This window comes from Pipra filicauda, unplaced genomic scaffold (genome assembly GCF_003945595.2).
Source record: "Pipra filicauda isolate LSUMZ 115617 unplaced genomic scaffold, ASM394559v2 scaffold5_size6683894_pilon, whole genome shotgun sequence".
In the NCBI taxonomy this organism is placed as follows: Eukaryota; Metazoa; Chordata; class Aves; order Passeriformes; family Pipridae; genus Pipra; species Pipra filicauda.
Window position 1 is genome coordinate 2,857,290 of NW_024104754.1, and position 27,617 is coordinate 2,884,906.

Below are 27,617 nucleotides of genomic sequence, written 5' to 3' on the forward strand. Positions count from 1 at the left end.
TTTGCCTCCTGAAGGTATGTTGTTTAGGATGAGCAGATGGTTGTATACCGCAGCCCAATTCAGAAACGCTGTGGTAGCACCACACCCCTAGAGAAGGTAGATGACAGTTTCTGTTCTACGTTAGGATTACAGTGACCTCTGTAAATACAATGGAGATTTATTTTGTAGAAGGCTTCAGTTTACACATAAATACTAGTAGCATACTGCTGATATTGCATGCTTGTGGTTATAATAAGAATTCAATCATTTTTTCCTTGTAACTCAGCTACTATATTATAAAAATCCAATAAAAAATCAATTTAAAACTTGGATCACATATACATTATTTTTCTTTAATTTCATGGTAGCGTTCTTATTTATAAGAAAAAGTCACAATGCAATTATGCCTCACTTGTGCATTCAGGAGAGGACCTCTTTGCTGCTTTGTAACTTCGTAATTCTCTATTCAGAAGGGCTTAGAAGCTCAGCAAAGCTTCACTCAACACCAATGTTTTTTCCATAATTTACTTACAAAGTTGTTCATAACTTTCTGTTCTCGGCTGTGCAGTACTCTCATCTGTAAATGTGGGATTTGACATTTTGTAACTTAGGAAACAACTTGTAAATGAACACTGTTGGTGGTGCCAGCATAAACCAAGAGCCCACAGCCATTGCAGGGACCCTGGCAGTCATCTCTACAGGTACCTCGTCATAGTTGTTGCCAGATGATGGTGGGTGCAAGACAACTGTTGAGGTACCAGTGCAGCTGATATAAACCTACTAGCAGTCAGCTTCCCATTGTATCCCATGCCCTGTTTTCCTAAAGGAGAATTACATTCATGTCAGCAACAGGAAGAGATCACTGTCCTACCCTGCTAGTTGCTGGGCTGGAGGATGCACAAACAGCAGGACAAAACTGTGCATGCTCTGCAGAGGAATTATGGAAAGACAATGAAATCCTATTACCAAACACTGAGAAGTTACTTATCAAGTGGTAAAGATTATTATGACCATGTTAAGAAATAAAACATGATCATAGGAATTCTGTTGTCTCACAACCCTAATATTTTTGTGGGTACAACCAAAGCTTGACTTAATAGCATGAATGCTTGGATACAGATTTCACTAACAAGGATTTCAAAACCCAAATAAATTCTGCAGAGGGATTTTCAGCCAGAGTTTAACTACTGGTTGCCACTATGTAAAATTCCTGTCCCACTGAAGAAACACAAGAGCATGGCCTATTGCAAATAAGCATTTTTCTGCCAAATCTAATCTACATCTTTTTATACACTTATGCCAAGACTTTATATCCCAGTCTCCCTTTTAAACCAAAGCTTTGGCTTACAAAGTATTTTTATTCCTCTCAATAGCTTTACTTAGACCCTCACATCTTTACTACAATGTAAAAGAAAGGTTAGTGCATTTGCAGCAAGTGCATTGAGAACCCTGAAGTGGAGAAGAACTACTGCTGACCAGCTGGGGGAAGGCACTGAAATAACATCAGTGACCTGCTACGAGAAGAAAGACGTGACCACTCTCATGTCAGATGAAAAAACCTTTAATAGTTTAATTGAAACAGATTGATTGTATCTCTTTCCTTGTGACACCAAAATTTTGCCTGTCACAATGAACTTCCATAGGGAAGAGCAGTCTTTATTGGAAAAGGTACTGACTCGCTCTGCTTTCTTGGTAAGGGAGGTCTTAGGACATTTGCCATGCCAGTTACAATTTCCAGAAAGCCTGACAACATCATCTGAGAAATTACATATTTGTGTTGGTCTATTTTAGAAGTCAGGTTCTTAAAGTGTGACACCTTGTTTCTAACCATAGGCTATCTGACAAGAAGTGAATCCAGTTGTCAAAAATTTTTAATGTCAAGAATATGAGAATCTCTGAAAGGTCCATAGCCTGTAGTCATGTCTGTCTAATGCAAGTGGGTAGCTTAAGTAATTTGGGAAGAAAAGTTTATTTCCTGACTGCACAGAGCTCTGACTGCCAACTTATAGATAATATATATTCTTTTTTCACTTCAAGGTGAGCAATATTATTTCTTTGCACATTATATGAACCTAGAGGAGACCATATTATTAACAATTTGAGGTGTCTAGCTTTTTTAAACTGCTTAAAATAAAAAGAGTCAAAGATGGGTACCTGAAGTTATACAAGATCCCTTTAAGATATTTGTAGAACATTGGACATGAAAAAATACTCTTCTCCTCTTACTTTCCTGAGTATCTCATCTATGATCCATTCTTTTATAATAAATGTACATGCTGATAAATATTAAAAAAGAACTATATACATATTAATTATGTTGTGATTGTTTATCAATTTTTTTCCATAATAACATCTTTTGTGTATATTCTGATCATTTTTGGGAAGGTCTTATGATCTAATCTCCAATCTGTTTAAAAGAAAATGCTTTGTGTGCCATTTTATACTCATGGTCGTTTGGAGTTCTATTTCAGCTTCATTAATATTGATGGAACTTGTCTCTGCACTCATTCTCAGCAGATTCTTTGAAATTAATCTTCAGCATTTACTGTGATTTGTTTCTGTTTTCTGCTTCATCCCTGATTCCAGCTCTTCTTTAGTTAATTTTGTTTTCTTTATTTTTATCCACTTGCTATGATGGTTCTACTACTTGTGCCACTGTGGTGTGTCAGTCCTTTATGGGATCCCTGTTTCATCTCTGCCTTTCATTGTGATTTTCCATCATTATGGGCCTCTTGAATAAAAATGTAGCCCTTGTTTCTGGCAAAGTCCATGTTCCTTTTCTTTCTGTGTGATTTTCCATCATTACTGTTCTTAAATTTCTTGAATAATGATACATACTATGAACAAATGGATGAAGCAGTAATGGCTTCATCAGTGTTTTCTAAAATATATCTGCAGCTTTTGGAGCATACAGTGCTACAGTAGAGTCTGTGGCATGTTTGTAAAAGCTTGATTTTTAAAGTGTATTTTGCAGGCTATTGATGACTACGCTGCTCTGCATTAATAATTTGCTTTCTTTCTAGCATTATCTACTTCTCAGAATAGCGGTTCCAAAAAGATATTGAAATTGAGGAATAAGTATTAGCACTGCACATCTTTGTATAAAATGGCGAAAACATAATCACTTTGTGATGTTCACAGCAATACCGCTATGTTATGGAACTAACAGGATTCTTGTTAGGCCTTTTACATGCAGGATGTATGAATAGATTTCAGAATCCTTATTAAAACAAGTCAACATTTTAATTTGAAGCAGCATATCATAATAAACAAGTAATCAGAATAAATGTTTTAAAAATCTATCCGCAAAAATGTGATAAATGAAAAGTTGTACTTCAAAACTAATTAGTTACATTTGAGTTGCGTCAAATACACGATGGAAACCAAAACTGTGGAAACAAAGTTAAAATCTCTAGGAATAACATCAGTTCACCAGTTTGAACAATGGAAATCTTAAATATGCCATAATATAAGTTGGGGTAAAAATAGGGATCAAAATATGATAAAATATTTCCTACCTTATTTGATAGTAGTGGCACAATAGCTTAGTCCACAAAGTGCTTCAGTACTTGTAAAGGGGGAAAAAAATTAATTAAAAAATACTAACCAAGTATGTCAATGACTTCAGCATTAACATTTTTTTTAACATACTCTGTTAAATTATAGTCATTAATGTTTCATTCTGAAGGACAGATGGAAAGCCTAAAGGTCTTAAAGATCTGGAGCGGCTTGCAGAAGTAAACCCTTGTTTCAAAAAACATTTATAATGACATTTACAATTGCCTACAGTCTTTCCCACCAAAATAAATGGGTCTTGTGGTTTTAATTAGAGAAAACCTGGTTCGTTTGTGTCCTGTATTTTTCCATTTGAATTACAAGTAGCCAAATTCCTTGAAGTTCTCTAAAGATGTGAAATGCGCCAGTTAGTGGCTCCAGCTCACTGCCCAGGGGCTGGAGACACTGCCCCCTTCACACCAGGGCAGTTGGTGTGCAGGTGAGACACCCACAAAATTCCACTCACGCACACAGCGTGGCAGCAAGGCCAGTGGGAACAGCTTCCCCACAGCGTCTGAGCAAAAAGAGCAAAGCAGGTTTGGCAATGGTAACCAGAATTAGCCAGAAGTCCATTAATTGCTAGAAAAGTCAGTAGTGACAAAACATGTCTGTGGTCAAGCTAGGTAGCCAAGTAAAAATAGATTGGATCACATGATTGTCAACAAAGGTCACAGAACTAGGGGCAGGCACACCTACAACCTCACACCTCAGTGTAAACACAGCTCTCAAGCACAGAAAACAAGCTCCCAATGAGACACTCTCTCACAGGTCGATTCACAGCATTTGATCCCAGGTGACAGTCCTGCCCTGAGCACAGGCAGCCAAGGTCTTGGGCAAGTGGGAAAAGGTTGTCAGGCTTTTACACTTCATTCAGGGTCCTGACCCAAGCAGCTTTCAGTAATTGATGCTCCTTACCTTGGTGCCTTGATTTAGCCTGAAACATACAGCTGAGAATGCTTTTATATCCCATTCGGTTAATCTTCCAAAGAATCAATGACTGTTTGATAATGCTTTTATTAATGATTTCTTCTTACTACATTCCCTTACAGTGTGAGCTTGGTGCCTCAGTGACAGCTATTTTAGCTGCACTGCTGGTTCAGTGAAAAGCCTTGGGAAGATCGCTAATTTATGATATGTATCTGCCAAATTATGATCCCACTCCAATTTTCTTCCCTCACAGTGTTTTGTAGACAGGAATGTGGAGGTAGGTGGCCAAGTTTCAATAACTGTGTTATGTTAGTTCAGTAACAATGAACTGTCATTATTTTTGGCTAATGTTAAAGTCTAACTGGTGCATGGCCTGACAAACACATCTGAAACATTAACAGACTCTGGAAAAGAAATCTCCACTCAGTTGCAGGGCTGTGTCCAACCATTCTAATGAGAAGATGAGATTGGTTTGCAGCACAAAGTGGGAGAAGACTTAATAGAATCAGTCAGTTTTAGTGGTATCTCTGCTTCAATAATCAATTTATGTCAATTTATACCCAGTTTTTTTTAAGTAGATGGTTGAGAACAACATTACTATTTTTTGAACTTCCAGGTAAAGGTATTTCTCTATTCATTTTATCTGGGGTAAGTTATGAAGTCATTTCTCAAATGCAAGTTTCAGTCCATCATTAAATAATAACTTGAATGACTGCTCCTCTTAACTCTTAGATTAGAAACATACCTGCATATTCTGAATCTGCAAGTTCCAGTCCTAATCATTCTTTGTTTCAGAGCAGTACTAGCAAAAGTAGTATGTGGCTACTGTCCCTATCAACCTCAATACATATTACAGAAAAAAAAGAGTTATAAAAGGTTTTAATGTATCCAAGTTGTTTTCTCTGATTCAGCAGACTCATGATGTTCTTAATTTTGTTATGCAAAGAGCCAGGCTATGTCTTGTTTTCAAACCAAAACAATAATTAAAATACACAGAAAATAAAAATATTCACAGTATAAAAAATAGCAGTTAGAAAATATACTTTAGAATAAAAATTGGAGCTCATATATTCATGCCTTGTTTCACTGGATAAAAATCCAGATGACTTCACATCAAGATAAAGTTAACCCTTTTCACAGCAATTATCCGTGATACTTTTCATGTTGGCTAACAATTTCTGCATGACCTGAGCAGAAACATGGGCTACTTTTAAAGGCATACAACAATCAAGGAAGATTCTGAGTCATTGAAAGTCCACCCAACACAAGCCTCAATACACTTAGCAACTCACATTTCCTTATAAGAAACCAGTAATGATATTCTGCCTATATCTTCTGCATATTTTTGAGTTGTTCCCATCTGGCAACACAGGAAATATCCTATCACTTCACTTTCAATCTCACGGGTCATATATTCAGGAGAATTAGCAACAGCAGCAACAACATTTGCAAACTCATGTTATCTGCAAGGCAGGGTAAGAACTCCTATTGATTCAGGCCAAAGGTGATCTCAAGTCTCTCCTGTTATTTCTTCTGTTATTTCTGGGGGTCTTTTCATTCAGTACTTGGTGCATCAATGAAATTACATGAGACTGAAATACCATTTGCCTCAGGATTCTTTTGAGCTTAAGATTCCCACTTCTCTGGAGAGGTGTACTGTGAAGCACAAAATGCCTAAGAACAGCATTCAGTCAGGAAAGAGATGATGGTCACTAGTGCCAGTATTCACCTCACTGCTGCGATAACTTGAGGGCGTAGATGACCCCCACAGCATTGAAGCTGAACTTATGAAGCTCAACAACTGTGCTAGCCACAAAAATATCTTTAATAGCCAGCTTTAGTAATGCACTTGTTAAAAAAGAACACATTGTCTGTATAGATCATATACAAATCCCAGCCACCTCCCCAGTCTGTACCTGAAAGTATGAACAGAGTAGCCATAATGCAGCATCCACTTCCCAAAGCTAGGAGAGAAACAAGGCAATTAAAAACGTGAACTGGCCACTTATCTAGCCTTGTTACACTTAGCACCTGCTTGAATGCCTTCTGCCAGCTGAGCAACATCAAGCCGTCTTAGAAATACCCAAGCAGGGGCTTTTGGGGAACAGACAAAGCTCAAGAGGTCTCTGGCCTAGAAAAGAAAATCTAGAAGGTTTCTCTAGTGTTTCAGGAAACTACAAAATTAGTGAAAACCATTAATTGCACAAGTGAGGTTCTGTGGATGAACTCAGTTTCTCAGAAAATTTCCCCAGATTTCTTTAGAAATAATCCAAAGGTCCGAGCAGCCTGTGAATCACAAACACTGCCTGAGAGATGCTATGTCCAAGAGTATGCCATCAACAAATGCAATCATTAGATTTACAAAATAAATTATTTTCTGCTTGGACTTTTTTCTTACTTCAGAGGTCAATTTCATATCAATATTATCTAGTACACAACAGAGTATTATATGCAATGCACTGAGATAGTTTATAAAATAATTTCAAAAGTAGTTTTGCGTCTTTTCTTTTTTTAAGGTCAAATAAATATATATGCAGTCAATGTACAACCATCATAGAACTCGAAAATCGACCAAAGTTGTGACTTCAAGTAAAAAATAATAAGAACAAGTAGCATTTTAAAGGAGGGAAGAAAGATAAACTGATTACTTAATTTTTTTATTTTTCCATCTCTAAGGAGAGTTGATAACTCCTCTTTAAAAATGTCAGCCTTCAATAAATTTACAAATATGCCTGGCTGCAGGTACAAGTGCGATGCAGAAGCTGCAGGATACTGAAGCCACTCCCATAACATTTAAGTGAGGGTGTACATCAAACCAGGAGATTTATAGTAATCCCCTGCTATTAGACACACTTTTCTTGAAAGTGTGAGTTCCCCTATTAGCTGCTCAGCATGGGACTCCATTTACCCTGCAAGTGGTCTGAGGCATGCAAAATGTTTAAATTTTGAGAGAACCACAAACAGCAATGTTTCCAGAGTACAAAACATGACCTATTTTTTTAATTGCTCATAAAACAAGACACGTCCAAAGTGACATGGATACAAATAGCTTAACTTTAACCTGCCTAGAGCCAGCTCTGTAACTCACACACTGTGAGGATTTGGTTGTGAAGCCTCCTCAGTTAAATCAACAATCAGTCAGATGAAAAACTGATGCTGCAGTATCTCACAGACTAGCCTTTCTGAAAAGATGAAACTATAACAACAAGGCCACCTCAGACTTGACAAAGAGGTCACTAGTAAAAAGCATTTTGTCAGCAACTTCAGTACTGCAGTTTCAAATTTCTGGAATTTCTGGAGGCTGCAAGAGTTAAGCCCTTTGAAAATACTTGATATTTTAATATTTTGAGATCTTTCCTTCTTTCCCTCTGTTTCAGTATGTACCTTTCAGCATTACTGACTGAAGAAATATCAGCCTTCTTAGCTCTGAAATTTGAAATCGCAGTAGACTGTGAGCTGTGGTAGGTATGTGCATCTAGAGATTGGAAATTCACCCAGGGAAACCATCTGGGAAAAAAAATCTCCTGATTTAAAAAACCCTGAGTAATTTTTCTCATGGATATGGACTAAAATATATTTGTGCCTTAAGAAGCTTGAGAGACTTTTGTTTATCTGAGATTAAAGATGGTAATCTACAGTCTCAAAACCCTAAATCACAAAAATTTCTCACACTTCTGCTTATAAAAATGTTCTTTTAAAATCTTTATTAAATTAGCTCTGTGGTGGGGTGAATGAACACTAAAGAAGAAGTTCTGTAATTGATTCTGAAGCTAGATTCCAGTCAAAAGATAGTAATTTGGTTAGGTATCAAGACATTTGGTTATAAGGCTTTTATTCGTTATTTACATTTTGGTTTTGTAACATTTAGCTTCGACTCTTTTGAAACAGATTAAACGGTGACTATTTTTAGTGCTTATTCCAACAACTGCAAAATAATCCTTCAGATTTACTAATACCAATCCACAATTAAACAATTTGCAAATGCAGGCTATATACAATTAGTAGGGCTTGCTGAATGAGCTCTTTTCTTCACGTTTTTAAGATTCATGTTTACTTTGATGTGAAGACAGAATAATTTTAGTTTCAACGTCCATTTTAGATAGTGCACTGCTGAAAGCATATTCATACTGCAACCACATCCCATCACTAATGGAGAACTGGACATAGAAGTATTTTCTTCAAACTGACAGATCAAATCTGAAACTGCTCAGAAATGCAGGTTATGAATTTTTTCCATTGTACACAACTCTGTGGCTCCATACTACTTTCAACAATTATAAACAACCAAAAAACAATGTTGACGTAGGTAAGAATTACAGGTACACCTCATCTTCTGACAGTCTTATGTCTGGACAATTACAGCATTGCATTGGCATGTTAAATGGCAACTTACATATTCACATATTAATGTATTCACATCAAGTAGTACATTAGTTTCCATTTTGCTTCTGTCATTAATTTTTTTTTTTAAATCAATGCTTTCAGCTTTTTTCTTTTGCTCTTTGGCTTATCCCAAAATAGAAATCAAAGTTACAAGTTTTTTCTGCTTTGGAATTTAAAAGATAGATATGCAAATGAGGTATAGATGTATAATGCTACTGTTGGGTAGGTCTTTTCTCCTTTTCACTTAATAAAATAAATACTTGTATGCAAACATCAGATCTCACCCTAGAGCTAATATATACAGCTAATATATAATTACTATGGGATCAGATGTGATCCTAATCTAGTAGTAATTAGAGTATAAATGAGGTGGGATTTTTAAATGAACCCTTTCAGTGTAGGCCAGTACAATGTCTCTTAATGTTAGTTCAAGTCCTGTCATTGGAAAGACTCTAAATACAGTAGTATTTTGCTTCCTTAGACAGAGTAAAACCTCTTTTGGCAGAGTACTCTTTCATGAGTAAAGTTTCAGCATTTGAGAAGATTATGAAACTATGTAGGAGTTTAACTACAGTCAAAGGTTCTGAGGCCCTATGAGTGATTTCAGTGTGAACATTGCTCTTCAAGACAGTTACTCTCAACAAGCTTCCCTGAGTTACCTTAGTATTATTCATATATTACTGCATTAATAAATTTGGCTAATATTCCCAAACTGTTCTCTGCGGAGATGTCAATGTTAACCAAATCCAGGGTTCTGCAGAGTCATACACAATGTGGACGTTTGAAGAACAAAGCACTAGCAACCCAAACTCCCTATGCTGCTGAAGAAGAATCCTTTTAATAGCAATCCCAACTCCTTATGCTGCTGAAGAAGAATCCTTTTCAACCACAAATTTAGTGGAAAAGTTTTGGCGCAAGTAGAGACAACAGTTTAATATATTCCTAAACAGCTTAATTGGCTTTGTATAATGATTGCCCTCCTGCTCAGATATTGGTATGCCCCCATTGCTATTCTCCTAACCATGTGGAACACATACTATTCTGCCACATGTTAGATTTCAAACTTTATATTATTTAAATACCATGGCACTGTGTGTTATTAATCAAAATCTCAATATTTTGGAGCTGTTTGTTAAACAATTTTCTAGCATCAAAACCTTACAAAATCACAATCTGAGACACTCAGCTGCCTTGAAGCTCTCTTCAGAGAACACTTCAAAGAGGAAGTTTTTTGTAGAGGTCACTTAACTGTATTCTACCCTATAAATGCAATGAAACATTTTTTGTTTTAAAAATTGGAAGGAAAAAATGTTATGTAATTGTTTTAAATTGTTGGACTATTTAAAAAGTCATGTTAAAATAGTTACATTCCATGATGAGACTAGTCTTATAACTTTTGACATGCATAAGCTATAAAGCATGCCTATTATTAATTTCAGGAATAGTTTTGGATACCTACAGTGAATTAAACTGTCACAGTTGATATAATTATTAAGCAAGATTATAGACCATGCTCGGAAGTTCAAATAGTGCCCATTTCAAAAGTCCCCTCAGTAGTTATGAGTCCAGGAGCAACCTACCATGACTGGTCACACTCCTGCAGCAGGGTATGAAAGCTCTTTTTGTTTAAAGCTTGTTTTCTCAATCCTAGTTACAGCAGAGTGGTGTAAGTGCAAGAGATTTGAGTTGTTATTAAATTTTATGCATCTCATTAACACTTTTTACATGCACATACAACCAATATGGAGCATAAAAGTGGAGCATGTAGTACTTGTCACTCCGTTTCAAAACTTCAGATTTGTTGCCTGTATGAAACAGGCTGAGTAACTTTACTGCAGCAAACAAAATCTAGTGGACAGTGTGTAGATGAACATTCTTAACATTATCAATCAAATTGCAGGTATCTGTAGTACCACTTTCACCTTTTTATATCAAATGATGTGTGATCAAGGACTGTTAGATAAACCCCAACACAGTTCTTTTGCTAAACCAGAAACTCTAACAGACAGACTAATGCTGGACCTGCTGCATTCTTAAAAGTGGAATTAACATTCTTAAAGGAGGAAATACATCAATGCATGTACGCTTTCAAATACACTGTAATGTGGGGGAAATCAATTTACTTAGAGAAATATTTTCAGCTACACATTGGAAAAAAGATCTGAACTACACGGGAAAAAAATCACTCTATTTTGAATTTTAAGTAGAGCAACAGGGTTTGCGATGCTGTTTGCAACACTGCTGTTTTCATGTTCACTGAAATGGTCGATACCTTCACAAACTAAACAGAAGATTTGATCTTAGGGCAGTAGTCTCACTGAAGCCTTCTGACCAGATAACCACTTCATTTTTCAATGTCATTTACACTTGTACAAATGTGGAATATCCTATCTGGAATGAATTTAAACTAGTCTTGTGAATGTAAATTTATGTAAAAGAGTATAGAAATTAAAGTACACTGTTTAGCAATGCTTCTTCCTTTTAAAGATTTTTAAATATTCTTTTTAGCTAGCATAAAGAAAACATGGGCACACATATGCCCACATATGGATGTATGCAGTTACACACCTCCCCTAAAATGCCATATGGGCTGGCTGGCTGCTAGTCATTTCAATCCAGGTAATCAACATAGAAATAACATTTTCTTCTTCTCTGAGAAGTTTTATATAATATGCAAGTATTTCATTAAACCTTCCCTTATTTTGCATCAAGTGCTTAAAAAAAAAATCAAACAACTTACATTAAAACATGGTCCTAGATGATTATAAAATTATAAAATGTGATTATAAAATAAGCCTTGCAAAAATAAATAGTTCTGTCTTTGTTTCCAGAAAAAAGATGGTAGTAGCAGACAAATTATTAAATATAATAATCTGGACATATTTGCCACATTCAGGTGTATGGAAGGCCTGGAAAAGTGGTATTTCTTAGTTGTGCAAATTACTTGAATCCAAAATAAAATCGTCAGTGTTTCTGGGGCAGCATCAATATTTAAAGTGGATTCCTTTTCTTTCACTTTTTCCAACTGTTTTTACAGTAACTTTTGTTTGATAGTGATAAACCACTCTCATCTACAGCATTTACCTTAAGAGTTTAGTAAAATACGTGCTATAGAATAGAAGAAAAATACTGACCTCTTAAAGGCTTTACACCTCCTTTCTCCCTCCTTCTCCTTTTCTTTTTTCTTTTTCTTCTTATTATATCTACGTCTCCAAGGTCTGTCTCTTGGTGCTTGGTACGCTATCACTGTGTTAAAGGCGAATTTTTACAGTTCAATCTGAGATAGTTTTTCCAGGGCGGGTCACATTCTGTTGACAGGTATCATGTGCCTTGTCTCCTAGCAAAATCAGTTTGGAATCTCATCCTAACTGATATTTGCTCTTTGGGGATGGATAAAAAACCCACAATGTGTTCTATAAAGCTCAAATTTGCCTTAGCAAACAAAACATCTGCTAGATTTGTGAGTGACTTGTGACAGCAGGAGACATCAGCACTGGCCTCCTCAACAGAAGACACTGCTATTAATGGAAGCTATTATGGAAAAATTCTGGCAAGAATTTTTTTTTCCAAACAGCTAAAAAAAATTAAAGAAAAAATATGTTATGTTGTTATGGTAACAGCTATTTGAAAAATACTGTAACAAAAGGCAATCTAATATCCAACTACCAAGCTGTTAGTTTGACTATTTGGTTTTCTTTTTAAGCAGTTTATTTACAGAGATCCCCTCCCTCTTCCTTATGCAGTCACAAGTGTGAGTGTGCATGCTTAGGTAAGACACCATCTGCAAATAATTGGTGTTTGTAACATTTCAGTCTTGGAGCTGCAAAATTCCAGATACTGCAGATTTTTGCACATCACTAGAACATCCAGTTTTATATAGGCTGAGTCACTCCCTCACATGGCAATAAACCATATTTTGTGGCATTTCCAGCACGCACTTCTGGCACAAAGAGGTGTTCCTGTGCTCCTCATGCTTCATGGAATGTGGCTAGTCAATTTGTGGGGACCACAGCTACTCCGTGGAAAAATGCCATGTCACATCTTGGTGGTCTGGAATCAGCACCCTCTCAAATGCTGGGAAAACAAGGTTCCCAAACAGTCTTAGGAGTTAAAGCAGCATGCAACATACCTTTCCAAAGCCTGCAATTGTATTTTGTACATTACACCTTTTTGGCAAAATTTCTCTGAATAAGCACAAGCTTCTAGTGCACTAACTTCTATATTTTACTTTGAATAGGAGCATGTAGTCCTCACTCAGATAAAGCTTCTTTTGAAGTTACAGCATAACAACTTGGGTAATGACTGAAAGGTCTGGCTACTTGATCTTACATATCACATGTACAGTGATAATACGAAAGAGCTGGAGGACACCACCAGCTCCTCCTCTTAGACCTGTGCTTTCAGCCATGATGTGTACAAAAAACGAGACAAACAGCACACATTTTTGTGGTACTTGTCTCAGACTGAACAAACCTTGGAGCTTTGCTAAATGTCCTCCAAAATCCATAATGGAGGATCAAGTTACACTGTGTTAAGTACTGCATAGGAATTGTGAACATCCAATTTCTTAATATGGAGATGAGATTTTAAAAATGTGAAACTTGCACTTTGTTTCACTGCTTTCAATCCCCCTGAGATGTTTAATGGTCTGCCCTTTTCATCCATTCACCCAATTTCAATTAAAGTAACTAACATGGTTTATCTATAAAGATTACAAATGCAGAGGTGGAGTGATACAAATTTTGGCTTCTAGTTGTTTTGCTGTAACTGGGAATTTTGCAGTCATGTTGTTTTCCAAAGAGACAAATATTTTTAGTGTCAATATTACAATTTAGCTATGTTCGTGTGCAATAAAAACCATGAGAAATATCAGATAACAAAAATCCACTACATCTTATTTTGCATCGTTTTGCAAAAGAGAAAGTGAGTTATGGGTTCTCAGTGACAATCCAAATTCAGCAACAATGTGCTGTATAGGTCCTACTGACACTCATCTGCATATATGGGAATGCATTTAGAAACTGAATGCAAGTGGAGGTATTTTCTGAACACCCCCCCCCCAAAATCCCTTGAGCATTTCAGACATTCCACTCAAAGTGATTCTTTAATGTGGGACCTACTTACCGCATTTGTTTTACATTAGAAAATGCTGCATAGGTTGTTTACATATGGAAAAGTCAGTGGAGAGAGATTTCTGTAACTGTTCAGAAAGAAAGACTGCACTGTTACTGTAACAAGGACAATTATGGACAGACACAGGTAATAGCTGTTTAGAAAATGTTAGAAGCATTATTGTGGATAATAGACATTCCTTTCTTAGCTCTGCCCTTGCCCAAATTTCATTTTCTGTTGTGGTGTCCACCTAGATTGCTTAAGACAGCTGTAGTCTTCTCATTTACATTAAGGTAACAAAAAGTTGACTGCTGAGTTGTCCCAGGTGGAGTTCATCTGTACAAAGGCCTGAAACTGTGAGGGAATACCTAAAATGTCAGATATGTCCAGTACCTAGTGCTGCTGCAAATTATCACCTCTTCCAGGTCACAAAGGCCAAAATAATTTCCAGCTCTATTTTTCTAAAAGCCATTTTCATTTAATCTGTCCTTTACAAATGGTAAATTTAATGAGAACTTCAGGAATAATTCAAACTAAAATTAAGAAAAAATACCTTGATATATACATAGGCAATTCAGATATATTTTAGTAAGCAACAACCTGGCCACTGTTAAAATAGTTCTCAAGTACTATCGAAATAATAAGTATGCTCGCAAAGGAAACCTGCTTGCTTTTAAAGTGACTGTATGCATTATTACAGCTTCTTCTGATAATAGCACATTTAATACCAAGGCTAAGATGCAATCAATCTTTTTTGTTGGAAGAAGGTGTTATATTGTACCCGTATGCTTACACTCACCTAGGAGTTTCAATCCACTAAATTAATCCAGCCTGAGGTTCAGGAGGGCTGTTGCTTGCTTGGCCTCCACTGTATTCTTCTTGCTGGCTTTGCAGAGCAGCAGAGAGCAAAGGAGGTGAGAGTGGGACCAGGGAAAAGGAAGAGGTCTGTCTCTAAAGAGACACTGAATTAGACTGGAGTGAATAGCTTATGTCCTCTGTAATTATACACACATTGAACCCTTTACAGTTGACTTAAGTTACTTCGAACTGCATTGGTGTGGCCCTCCATACTGATTAAAAGCAGCATCTATTTACCTTAACAATAAATGTGGAGATTAGTAAAAGTTCACTTGATCATAATAAGAAGATAGATAATTAAAGGGCAATGCAACCCAGTTGGAACGTAAGGTACAGAAGCAGTATATTAGGAAGCATAGGCTGCTTTTGTACATGTGTAGGTTAAGGACTGCAGAAATCCCTTCAAGTAGACAGTTTTTATAGCGATACTTAAAGTAGAGGAAGGCCAAAACATGTCCTGAGCAGGCTGGCCCGGCAATTCTCCTAGGCAAAGTGACAAATACAAAGCTCTCGTAAAGGAAAAAGACTTTAAAGCACAATGTGACTAAATGGACCATCTCTACAAAACCTTTGAAAGAGGCCTCCACATCTTTTATTCTTCTTTGATGTCTCCTCCATGATAAGGAGCAAGTTTAAGGTAAGCAGGACACACTGCTGATTCTGTAGGTTAAGCTCTTGATGGTGCAGAGTCTAGGAGAAAAGGAAGAACTGGGTTTAGTATGTGACAGACTCAACAGAAACTTCGCATTGTGGGATCTTCTAAAGGGAAGGGGGAGGACACCTCCTATTCCTATTGCAACTATCTTTCGGTTTTACACTGTAGAAGTGTTTTACTAACCCCTTTCTATTAAGGAAGTAAGCAGCTAATAACTAAAGAAGTGAATAGTATCAATCCCATATAGACAACTTGGAAAAGCAGCAAGGGCTGTATCCATGTTTTGTAACAAAAGGGTTGTAACCAGGACTTGACAGCATCCCTTGTTTCTCTTCTTTGTACCGATATTGATGCACTGAATGCTTACCTCCTCACAGAAAATTATGTGATAAAATGGTGACTTTTGACAAGCTCTGCAGCAATTTCCAGAGACCAGACTGTTGCTAAAACACAAATGATAGTTGGTACCTTAAATTAATAACATTCTCTCTCGTGTGATATTCCAAAATAAATTTCCAGCTGAACCAAGACTTACAGATGTTTTGGCTTTTTTTCTAACAAACACTGTTACCATTTACACTGGTCCCATCAAAGTCACATTTTAAAGAATGGCTTAGCTCATATGTGTGGCGTTTTGTTTCTCAGCAGTTTTAATTTTGAGCATGTCAGAACTGTTTAACACTAAGCCAAAGATTCATTCAGTCACTTGGTAGCTATTGAGAATAATTTTGCAGTGCTAAGTAGCAAGGTGAATAATGTTAGCAAAAAGGTAAGGAAAATGCAAGAAACAGAGGCTGTCCATTGAATGAATGGCAAATCATGGTCCCATTCCTTCTGACCTGAATCTCTGTACCCCTAATAAATTATTGGCAAGCACAAAGTCACCAGCCTCTCCCAGACCTTTACTTTGAGGTTGCCAGGAGCTGGGAGGAATTACGCAGGCGTGAGAGTTTCCCTGGGTCTTCTGAAAGAAGGCTAAGAAAGACAGACCCAAGGCCTACAGGGTAGCAGCTTCGGCTTTCATAGCAGCTGTTATTTTGTAGTTTCTTCGTTGTAGAGTGGTTAGAATAATCATCCATGGTGTAGAAGACTGCACACAGCCTGTTCCTCCATCAGCTGGCACATCCCAGCCAGCTCTCCGCTCCACAGCGGTCTTGGAACTTCCAGGGGCTCATGCATGGTTCTGTGTCCACAGTGTCATTAAAAGGCTACAAAAAGCTAACCAGCACTTTGTTGCACCTATGTGTAAGCCACAGCTTTCCTCCTTGCATTGCATATGCACAGCAGATTAGTGTCTTGTTTAGGAAGCAGTCACAGATCTCTTTGTTTCCTTCTTTCAGGTACAAGGTGAATTAATCCATTTGGAAACCAGCAAATGCTCCCCTCCCTTCCTCTCCCACAAGCCTGAATTCTTCCACCCTACATTTCTTGACAATAAAGACAGATAAAACTCAGATGCCCTACCAGAGGAAGGAATTGAGCCTGTTTCTTTGCATGTAAGTTTTCTAAATAAGTCGCTTTTGTTGTTTAAAGCTGTGATGAATGGAGACAGAGGGCCAGGTTGGTCGCTGGAACAGTACAATGGATGTAAGAAGGTTTTTTTCTTTGCCATATAAATCATTCACATTGTTTAAGGTACATTGATCAATCTAATGGCTTGTAATAGGCTCCTAATTGCCACTAGGAAAGTATTGCAAGCTTGCATTTGAACGTGAAATGGTTCATGATCTGAGCTGAAATTCACCTTAAGCTTGAGTTCTAGTAATTACAGAACACAGAAAGAGCACAATGAACGGTTCCCCGTCTTTCCTCGCCCTAATCCCAGGACAGGGTGAGAGTGGAGAAGGGAACATCAGAATGGGGGATCCAGCGTATTTTCCTCTGCCAAAACAGCAGTTCATTAACGGGCGAAAGCTGCAGGAGGATTTATTGGTCATTGTGGACCGAAGAGAACTTTGTAATGTCAATCATCCTGCCTATTACGCTGCCACATATCTCTATCTGCAGATAGACAGCTTGCTTAATCACAACCAACATTCTGAGTCACGCCTGGCTAAAAACGTGGTATAAAAAGCTAGGAGGGTACCAGAAGCGGGATGCCATGGGAAACGCGGGGACAGGACTTCTCCGTGATGAGGTTGCTCCGGTGAGGCACCCGCCCGTTCCCCTGCCCGCCCGCCCGGTGCCGCCGCTTCCCGCGCCCCGACTGGCGCCGCCGGGGGAGCCGCGGGGTGGAGGAGCCGCGGGGCGCAGGAGCCGGGCGGGCCGGGGGCGGCCGGGGCGGGCTGGGCGCTGGCAGGGACCGCCGAGCCCGCCGTCCCGGCCGCCGCTTCCCTGCTCACCGCACACACCTCATTACCGAGTCAGCAGAGCCGCTTTAATGGACTTGTGTGGAAAGGCGGTTTTCCGCTCTATAAACGTTGGGTCCCAGCGTTTACTAATTAAACTCCTTCTATTTAGAAACACCTGCATTTTAAGAAAGCTTTCTGAACGCTAGCACTGACTGAATTTCCAGCCTGCTGCAGTCTGAGCTTGTCATGCCTAACCCATGTATCATAACAGCATTGGAGAGCATGTGAACCAAGAGATAAAATCCTCGTACAATACTCCTCGCACAACGTTCCTCAGACTTTCCTACCAAGGCAGAAAACAAATCTATGATGCTGTTGAATAATCTCCCAATAATTGTAGTAATTAAAATCATCATCCAGTCTGCAGTCACCTTCCTTCCTTTGACACTAGTCTTCCCTTGAATTGTTAACGTGTCTCCGGCTGAGATAAACAGAACAAGGGAGCTTTAAAATACACGGTCCAAATAAATTTAGCGGAAGAGAATTAGTTCCACAGACACGCTTTTGACTGCGTTCAGTAGGCGACAGGATTTCTAAAACTATCATGCAGATTTCTCAAATGCAGGGTAATATGGGTCTCCCTGCTACTCTTAAATAGTGTCACCTTAAAGATCGAGGAGAAGATGAAAGCCCAGCCTGGTGCTCCACCTCGGGGCTCGGTGTGCTGGGGGCAGGAGGAGAGGGGAGTGCACCATGTAACAAACATCTTATGAAAGATCAAGCAGAAATTGTGGGAGAGTGCCATAATTTTAATTTAATTTCCATGATCAGTTTGATCCCAGTGCTCATTCTCTTTTTATTAACTATAAAAGATTTCCTTCTAATCAAAAGCTGCACTTCATCTTTACCCACAAATGAAAAACTCTATAGCAGAAAGAATTCAGTGGACTCAACAGGCACCACGGTCTGTATTTTAACACTATGTCTATATATCCTTCCCCCTTTTAATGTCTAGTCTTGGGCAGAATATAGTGGGGAAGCCTTAACTGAAGTTATTAATTTATCACCAGGTATCCCTCTGCATTGCTCTGATAATCAATGGTGGTTTCTAGATCATGTAAATGAAGAGTGTAATTGGGGGGGGAGGGGGTTTCGCACGGAAGTCCTGTTGACAAAAAAAAAAAAATCTGGCAGGACGCAATTATTTATCTCGGCAATGAGCAGTTTGCGTGTTTCCTGCCCACGTCCCTTCTGTTTGACAGAAAATGAGGCTGCTTTCTTGAACTTGGAAGGGTTTGCCCCTTTCCCACCCGTAACATCCATGAGCAAAACTCCATGCCCGTCCTAGGATTCAGGAAAAATTGTACGGCAACCTTACATTTAACTGCTATTAAATCGATTTATTTGGAAAATATTTGGCAGCTCTTTTCCCGAGCTCTGTTTGAACAGAAGAGTCATTTCATCTGATGTTCTTGAATATAAACCCAGGAGCTTCCCAGCCATCTTTAATGAACGAATTGTTTCCCAGCTCTACCTCCTAAAGACAGCAACTTTAGTAGTTGCACAGATCAAAAGACACGCGTAGAGAGAAGATGGGAAACAATATTGTTCAAAGGAAGTGAACTGTTGCATTTAATTAGGCTATTCTTTATTAGTATTCATATTGAGATTTTTTCCTAAGATTTATGTTGATTTAACTGTAATGTATTTATGATGTAAATATATTCCGAGATGAAAACGTCACGGATCAATTGTAAAGGACCCGGATACATAATTTTAAAAAATCAGTTTCAGTTTATGTGAGGTTCTCACCCCACTTTCGCTTCTTAGTCAGATTTGTTTATGCAGAATCGACATTTAATAGTGCTAATTGCACTCCAGTTAAATTGCCCTGATTGCAGAAAGGGAAGCAATTTTCGTGCTCTCTGTCTGGGTTTGGAAGAAATTGTTTTATATTCACCTCTTTATAAAGAAGTGGAGATAAGGCACCGAGCCTTTGCACAAATTGCACTTATGGGCTGACTGGCAGCATTCAGGCTTTATAATAGAGCATTATTTGGCCGTTTTGAATAATGTAAAGCATTTGCTGAAAGCTATTCTCCTGAAAATTGCTTTAACTTTTAAAAGGGTGATGATTCACTCCAAACCAGGCCTTTGTTACATTGTCATTATCCCCCCAAATGTTTTAACAGTCAGCTCAACACTTTAGCATAACACATTGATCTTTGTTTAAAAACTCGATTTTTGGAGCATGAAAAAATCTGTCAGAAAATACTTGACCCCCTAAAGATTTTAGCAGCGTTACCCCTTCCGCCGCCATTCCCTCAGCCTTTCCACCGCCTGCCTCGTTCCTGCGGGTTTTAGTTACTTTTCCGACTACAAAGGGGCGAGGAGATGGATGTGCGGCAGGCAGAGCCGCCCGCCTGCCTTCAAGCACAGCAGAATCCCTACTTTGCTGTGGGAGCGCAAGCGGGCAGCGGATGCCTTTACTCGCTGATGTAGAGGCAACATTTTTAAACGTCACTCTCTCGATCTGCCTTCCAGACGTATTTTATTGATGACTTTCCCCAAGATAAGAGGAAAGACCCTCTCCCCCCGCCGCCCTGGGGTTGGCCAGAAGCGCCGCGCTGCTACTTGACGACCACCACGGAAGGCTCCTGGGAAGGGAAGGAGCGGGTTTCCCCCCGGAGGAAAGGAGGAAGGAAAGAAGGAAGGAGGGAAGGAAGGAGTCACCTGTTGGGCGATGGCTCCCGGGTGCCCCTGTCGGACTCCTCGCCTCGCCCGCGGGGGTTATGTCGCTCCCCCCGCCACCGCCTTTCCGCCGCCTCCACCCGCCGAGCGCTACAGCCCCCCTGGGTCCCAGCCGCCGCTCAGGATCTGCTCGGGGCAGACCTTTCGGAGGAAGGGTTTACCATGCACTCCCCGGACCCCTGCGCCGGCTGCGAGTCAATGTGGAAAGAATTAAGCGCAGAACAGTATTTCCTCCTACTGCCCCGACTCTGTTTAATACGTGGCGACAAAAAGGCGAGCGCCCTTTGAAAATAGCCTTAGACGTTTAAATAAAAGATAATCTCCAGGGGCATCCTTCCCTAGCGTGGCAGGCGTCCTGCAGATTGCATAACACAATGTAAAATAAATTGCAATGCCCGCCTTATTTAAGCACACACATACAAAAAAAATATAAAAACACGTAAAGAAAAGCGAAATCCCCTCAATTTCCCGGTTTCTCCATTTTGTTCCACAGCGATGCCTATTTTGCATCTGCTAGGTGGTTTTATACTGGATGGCTGAGGCGGCACCGAGAAGAAGGAAATATTGACTCAAATGCAGAGCAAGGGCCCGGCGTTGCTTGAACGCACTCATCATATTTCTGGTTCAGAATTGTACCCAGCTGCACTGGGGACGGCAGAAAGGAGAGGGAAAAACTCCTATTCCCATCCTCACAGAGACGACTGCAATGATGAAAAGTTGGACGCCTATTGATCTTCCGCAGGCACAGTACGGGCAGGTTCTAGCCAATTACTTAAGAAGCCTCAAATAATTACAAATCAAAGGGACTAGCTTCCAAGACATTGAGGAGCCGAGGTTTGGACTTACATTTCGCACATGCAGAGAGCAGGTAAAGTCTCTGTCGCTCACTGGGCGTGTGGAGTGTGCACAGTGCAGAGGCCACAGGCAAGTGCTGGGGAGGCTTATTCCAGCAGCGCCCTAGCACTGCTAGGAGGGAGCAAGCCTTCTCCCATTAGCAGCACTGCTTCCACGGGAGTATATGAGGCTTGAAAAACGTGCTGCCGGCTGCGAATTTGACTTTCAAAGTGTTTTGCTGGCGATTACTCTGTAAAATAATATCCTCTCTCTTAAGCGACAGGATGTCATATGCCCCTTGTCCTCTCTCCCGCCCCAGTACAAGAGCAAAGGGATGCCTGTCGGTCCCTGCTTTTGGATTTTTTTGGCGCTTTCTATAACTAAAAAGCCTTCTCGGTTCCTTTTGCAAAGAAAATAAGAAATACGTTGTGGCGGAAATCACTTCTAGCATTTAGCAAAGAAAAACCAAAAAATTAACGTGTTTTCACAAAATGTCATTAGGCGCTGTGAGGTTATTCGCATCCAACACGGACGGCTCCCAAACGGCCTGAAAAAGGAGGCAGAGGGCCTGTTGAATAAAAGCGAGGCAGGTATGGTCTACTGGCCGCGAGGATCGCAGGTGACCGCACCGGCAGCGGGGAATATGACACCTCCTGCACAGTTTACAGGCGGCGGCGGAGCGGCGTCGGGCGTGACACCAGCCCTCCGCCGGCGCTGACCCCGCTCCCGACGGCTGCCCCCGCGGCTGTCGGTGCGTGCCCGGCGGGAGCGCGGCGCGGGGCGGGCGGGAATTGCGGCGCGGCCGGGCCGGGGAGGTTTCTCCCCACGCGCTCACTGGCACGCGCCCCGCGCCCCGGCGCCGGCACCTCCGCGCAGCCTGATTGGCTGCCGGGCCGCTCCGGGCCGCTCCGCCCGCGCCCTCATTGGGCGAGCGCCGCCGCCAGCGGTACTTCAAAGCGGGCGCTGCCCGCACTTAGGCAGAGTTTGGCCCCGCCGCGCCGGAGTGTCCTTAGTGCCGCCGGGCAGCGCGGGGCGCACACCGAGCGCCTTCCCCTCCGCCCCACCGCCCAGCCCACGGACGTGCTATGGCTACGTCTATCCTCGGGGTAAGTCGCATCGCGCGCTTCCTCGCGGCTTCCCCCTGGAAAAACTGCCGTTGCCGCCGCCGCGTTGTGGCTGCCCCTCGCACAAACCGCGAGGATGGGAGGTGATCCCGGCCCGCCTCGGGGGATTTCACTGCGGGCAGCCCATCGGGTCGTTACCAAAGAGTTTAGTCTGAAAACTCGCTGGGCCGGAGAGAAGCCGTGCTGCTTCTGCTTTCTTTTGTTTTGGTTTGGGTTTTTTGTTTGTTGGTTTGTTGGTTGTTTGTTTTTTTTTTTTTTTTATAACTCGAACTACGGTTGATTTCCAAAGATTTTCGCCAGCCCGGCGTTGCGCGTGGCGACGGTCAGAAGGCTCCGCACACCGCTCGCCTTGCTGCCATCTCGTTTTTCCGTCTCTCCTGTACGATTGCTCGAGGAGACGCCGCATTTCGTTCCTACGGGATTTTTGGTTTAACGGTAGTACGCTCGAACAGCCCTCTCGGAACACGCGTGTCGCTCGTGCCCGTCGGGATCCGCTTCCGATGTAAAAACCCCTCGGGCGCCGAGACCGGTGCCCGGCTGAAAACGAGTTGTGCCGAGCGGGGCAGGGCTGAGCCTTCCTCCAAAATAAGAGAAAACTTTTCCGCGGTACCGCTCTTTGCGCCGCGGTTCTACCCGCGCTGCCGCGTCCCCGCGGGAGCCTGGCGAGGCAGCAGGGGTTAGGCTGACGGGCCGGCTTTGTCTCTCCCGCAGGAAGAGCCGAGATTTGGAACGACTCCCCTGGCCATGCTGGCCGCCACCTGCAACAAGATCGGCAACACCAGTCCCCTGACCACCCTGCCCGAGTCCAGCGCCTTCGCCAAAGGGGGCTTCCACCCCTGGAAACGCTCCACCTCCAGCTGCAACCTCGGCTCCAGCCTCTCGGGCTTCACGGTGGCCACGAGCAGGGGCTCCAATGGACTGGCCAGCAGCACGGGCACCGCCAACAGCGCCTTCTGCCTGGCTTCCACCTCGCCCACTTCCTCGGCCTTCAGCAGCGACTACGGCGGCCTCTTCTCCAACTCAGCCGCGGCGGCGGGCGTGTCCCCGCAGGAGCCCGGCGGGCAGTCGGCCTTCATCTCCAAAGTGCACAGCTCGGCGGCCGAGAGCCTCTACCCGCGGGTGGGCATGGCGCACCCCTACGAGTCCTGGTACAAGTCGGGCTTCCACTCCACGCTCTCGGCGGGCGAAGTGGCCAACGGGGCGGCCTCCTCCTGGTGGGATGTGCACACCAACCCAGGCTCCTGGCTGGAGGTGCAGAACCCGGCGGGGGGGCTGCAGAGCTCGCTGCACTCGGGCGCCCCCCAGGCCTCGCTGCACTCCCAACTGGGCACCTACAACCCCGACTTCAGCTCCCTCACCCACTCCGCCTTCAGCTCCACCGGCCTGGGCTCCACGGCCGCCTCGCACCTGCTCTCCACCAGCCAGCACCTGCTCACCCAGGAGGGCTTCAAGCCCGTGCTGCCCTCCTACACGGACTCCAGCGCGGCGGTGGCGGCAGCCAGCGCCATGATCTCGGGCGCCGCCGCCGCCGCCGCCGGGGGCGGCTCGGCCCGCTCGGCCCGCCGCTACTCGGGCCGCGCCACCTGCGACTGCCCCAACTGCCAGGAGGCCGAGCGGCTCGGGCCGGCGGGGGCCAGCCTGCGGCGCAAGGGGCTGCACAGCTGCCACATCCCCGGCTGCGGAAAGGTGTACGGCAAGACCTCGCACCTGAAGGCGCACCTGCGCTGGCACACGGGCGAGCGGCCCTTCGTCTGCAACTGGCTCTTCTGCGGGAAGCGATTCACCCGCTCCGACGAGCTGCAGCGGCACCTGCGGACTCACACGGGCGAGAAGCGCTTTGCCTGCCCCGTCTGCAACAAGCGCTTCATGCGCAGCGACCACCTGAGCAAACACATTAAAACGCACAACGGGGGCGGCGGGGGCAAAAAGGGCAGCGACAGCGACACGGACGCCAGCAACCTGGAGACGCCGCGCTCCGAGTCCCCCGACCTCATCCTGCACGAGGGGGTGGGCGCCGCCGCCCGCGGACCGGGCAAGGAACCTACCGCGGGGCCCGGCGACTCCTAGGGCAGAGCCGCCGGAACCGCCCGGACTGAGCCCCGCGCCGGCCGGAGGGACACGAGCCGCCCCGCCGCCGACAGCGCCCCGGGCCGCAGCGGGCCGGGCCGGGCCGGCGGACGGCGGTGCCGGAGAGACGCGGCCCCCGTCCCGCCCGGCCAGTAGGTACCGAGTGACACTTTCTTCCGCTTCCCTTTTCTCTTTCTATTGGAAGGCAAGCATCCTAAGAGAGGCTTAAGGTGAGAAATCCAGCTGCAACTCCGAGACGATCCCTCTGTATCTCATAAACATCTGTATAAATAGGGTTCAAAAAAGAAGAAAAAAAAAAAGAAAACCAGATCGTGTTCCCTTATTTTTCTTGTAAATGTTGATCTGATAAGGGGTTTGGGGGATTTCTTTTTTTTTAATTGGTGAATTCCTGAAATTCAGGGAGGTTTTGGGGTTTTGATTATTATTTTTTTTAATTTTAAATTTCTGATGCACTTTGTGGAAGTCAGTATATATGTAAAAGATATTTAAAATGTTGAGTTAACACTTCACTCAAACACACGTAAGTTAAGGTCTCTTAAAGAAATTAAATGCGTTTATCTGTATGGAAAAAATCTTGACATATTTTCATTTTGGTATTATTAAAGGACTCTGAACAATATACTCACGGGTTTGTTCTTCTTCGTGCCCCCTCCTTTCCCCCGCCCAGTCCTTGCAGGGGTCAGGTTTTTAGTGGGAGCCCTCGCACCCCCTTCCCATCCTCTTTACAGTCACTGTGATTAAAAATGCAGCCAGCAATGATAGCCGGGAGGGGAAGGGACCGGCCCCCGAGCCAGGCGCGCCGAACCTCGCTGCTCACTCTTTTCAAACCTCCTTAGGTTTAGTTTCTTAAAAAAAACCAACAACAACAAAAAAACCCCAAACCCAAACAAATTTAAACGGAGTCCGAGCCCCGCTACACCAGCCAGGAACCACGCCAAAAACTAAGTGTCTTTGGCGAAACCATCCCCAAAATCGAGTGACGGCGAACTGTACTGAGGAACTATTTATTTAATTTAAAAAACCTTTAGCGCCACAAGGCTGCCTAGGCTGGGAGGTGATCTCGGGGGAATAAATCGCTAGAGTCAATACTCCGGAAAAGACATTTCATGCCTAAATGAAAATCTTGTTAAATGTTATTAATTTTGACTTAGAGCACACAGCAGCCCCCTGTGCCTTGTATTCCCTTATTAGGGATTCATGTCTTATCAAATATCTAATTAATCTCCTAGACATCATTTGTTCTGGCCAACTTTATCTCAGCTGGTCCACGGGGAAAACTCCGAATATTCTCGGTGACAAAGCTCCCTTGAAGATCCTTTTAATTGTCCAAATTAACTGCACCAAATTTGCATGTCAAACGGTAAAGGGCAACCTAAGATAAAATGTAAACGTTTTAAAAGCCCCAAACTAAGCACTTGATTTGATAACTAGGCTTTTTAATGTTATGGAAGACAACTGCTCCTTTCCTTTTCAAAGACAGTTGATCTATGCAAATAGTGAATTGGAAATGCTTATGTCCCCATGCAGTCAAATGGTCCTTGCATGTTATTTGAATATCAGTGGCTCTGCTATTGAAAAGGTTCAAGGATGCTCTCTGACTTCTTTGTGATTACTCAGTGCAGCGTCTTATTCTGAAGAAAAAAAACTCAGGAATAATTAAAGGCTGGGCTAAGGCCTGGGAACACATTTGGGACAGGAATCTCATTTAGACAGGCTCTTTCAAAATAAGGCACAGTTAAATTGACCAGAAGGCAATTATTGAAATGAAAATTATTTTCCCTCCCTTTGTCTCCTGACCACCAACCTAACAGTCACAGTATTTTTTTTTAAAGGCAAATTGTTAAATGAGATAATTGTGTTATTAAAAAAAAAAAAAGAGGAGGGGGGAGGGAAAAAAGTTAATTTACTCTACCCAGTACAGATTGGATGAATACAAATATTTTAATCCTCCATAAAACAGGGAATGCAAATAACATCGGGAAACGGATTCTGCTGTCGGCCACCAACTGGAATAAAGACGTTGCGTTAAAGAAAATACATCTGCCGTGAATACTAATAACCGCGTCCCACCTCCTCCGCGCCACTGTTGCACAAAAGCGGCCGGGCAGCGCCGACACCGCCTGTGCCCCAGGGCGGCGGCGGGAGCCCGGCGGTCCGTTCCGCGGGCCGAGGGAAGGGAGCCACCCGGGAGAGGCACCTCGCATCCCCGCTGCCGACCGCACCTTCCCCGAGAGCCGCTCCGGAATCTTCCCGGCCAAAAGCATCCCGGCAAGGTGCCTCTCCTCCCGGCCCGGGGGGGCAGGTTTCCCGGCGGGCAGGGGAGGGGAGTGGGCGCGGGGGACGCGCTCGGGCGGCGGTAACACACAGAGCGGGCCGGGCGGCGGGACCCGGCTCTCCTCCCTGCCGGGCGGCCCGGGGGCTGCGCAGGAATGCACCCGCGCGGGGTGTTGGGCAGAAGTAAGCTTTGTTTTCGATTTATAATAAAACACATCAAAGGACACCATCCAGGTCCAGTTTCTGCCAGGCCGGGGTTACAATTCTCAGCTCAGTGATCAAGGACCTCTTTGCATTGCCTTTGCCCCTTCGGGTCAGAAAACGTCCATCACTTACAGACTCCCCAGAAACGAGGAAGGGAGAAGCTCTGGGCCGCAGAACCGGTTCGTTTACCCAGGAAAATAGAAAGCATGTCACCTTTTTAAAAATAAATGACACCATTCTTTCTTAAGTGTTGGCGATAATTATATGGTCTGGGGAACTTCTACACAAAAAACCCTGAAGAACAAACGGTGTGAGAACCGAAAAATAAATCTGATTTCAGTCTTTGAACCCGTAGTTCAGCAACACCTCTTTAGTGAGAGGACGCTAACCCGAGAGCGGGAGAGCACCGGGAACGGGAGGGATGTCCTCTCGGGCTCCAGCGGGAAGGGGGCACAGGGGAAGCCGGGCTCCCCGCCGCCTTGGCCCCGCTCGCCCGTGAGCTGTGCCTACCTCCCATTTACATCCCGCTTCAGGAGGGAATGCTGTCCATTCCCATACCTCGTGGACAGCACCTTCACCCCT

General features: G+C 43.1%; 1 protein-coding gene and 1 long non-coding RNA gene across 3 annotated transcripts; one reads left to right on the forward strand and one right to left on the reverse strand.

The window, feature by feature from the left end:
• Positions 1–10,108: 10,108 nt before the first annotated feature.
• Positions 10,109–15,859, reverse strand: LOC120324590. Its single transcript, XR_005566021.1, has 3 exons — positions 15,383–15,859; positions 14,756–14,838; positions 10,109–12,090 (listed from the first exon to the last, which is right to left on the reverse strand). It is a non-coding gene; the product is annotated as an uncharacterized LOC120324590 (long non-coding RNA).
• Positions 15,860–22,322: 6,463 nt separating this feature from the next.
• SP9 (Sp9 transcription factor) lies at positions 22,323–24,850 on the forward strand. 2 transcript variants are annotated; one of them, XM_027733659.2, is made up of 3 exons: positions 22,323–22,451; positions 22,759–22,904; positions 23,181–24,850. In XM_027733659.2, exon 3 carries the CDS (start codon positions 23,214–23,216, stop codon positions 24,534–24,536), a length of 1,323 nt encoding a protein of 440 aa, XP_027589460.1. In that variant the 5' UTR covers positions 22,323–22,451; positions 22,759–22,904; positions 23,181–23,213; the 3' UTR covers positions 24,537–24,850. The 2 variants fall into 2 exon arrangements, with proteins under 2 accessions (XP_027589460.1, XP_027589459.1); XM_027733658.2 differs by lacking the exon at positions 22,759–22,904 and having other exon boundaries at positions 22,349–22,451.
• Positions 24,851–27,617: the final 2,767 nt, after the last annotated feature.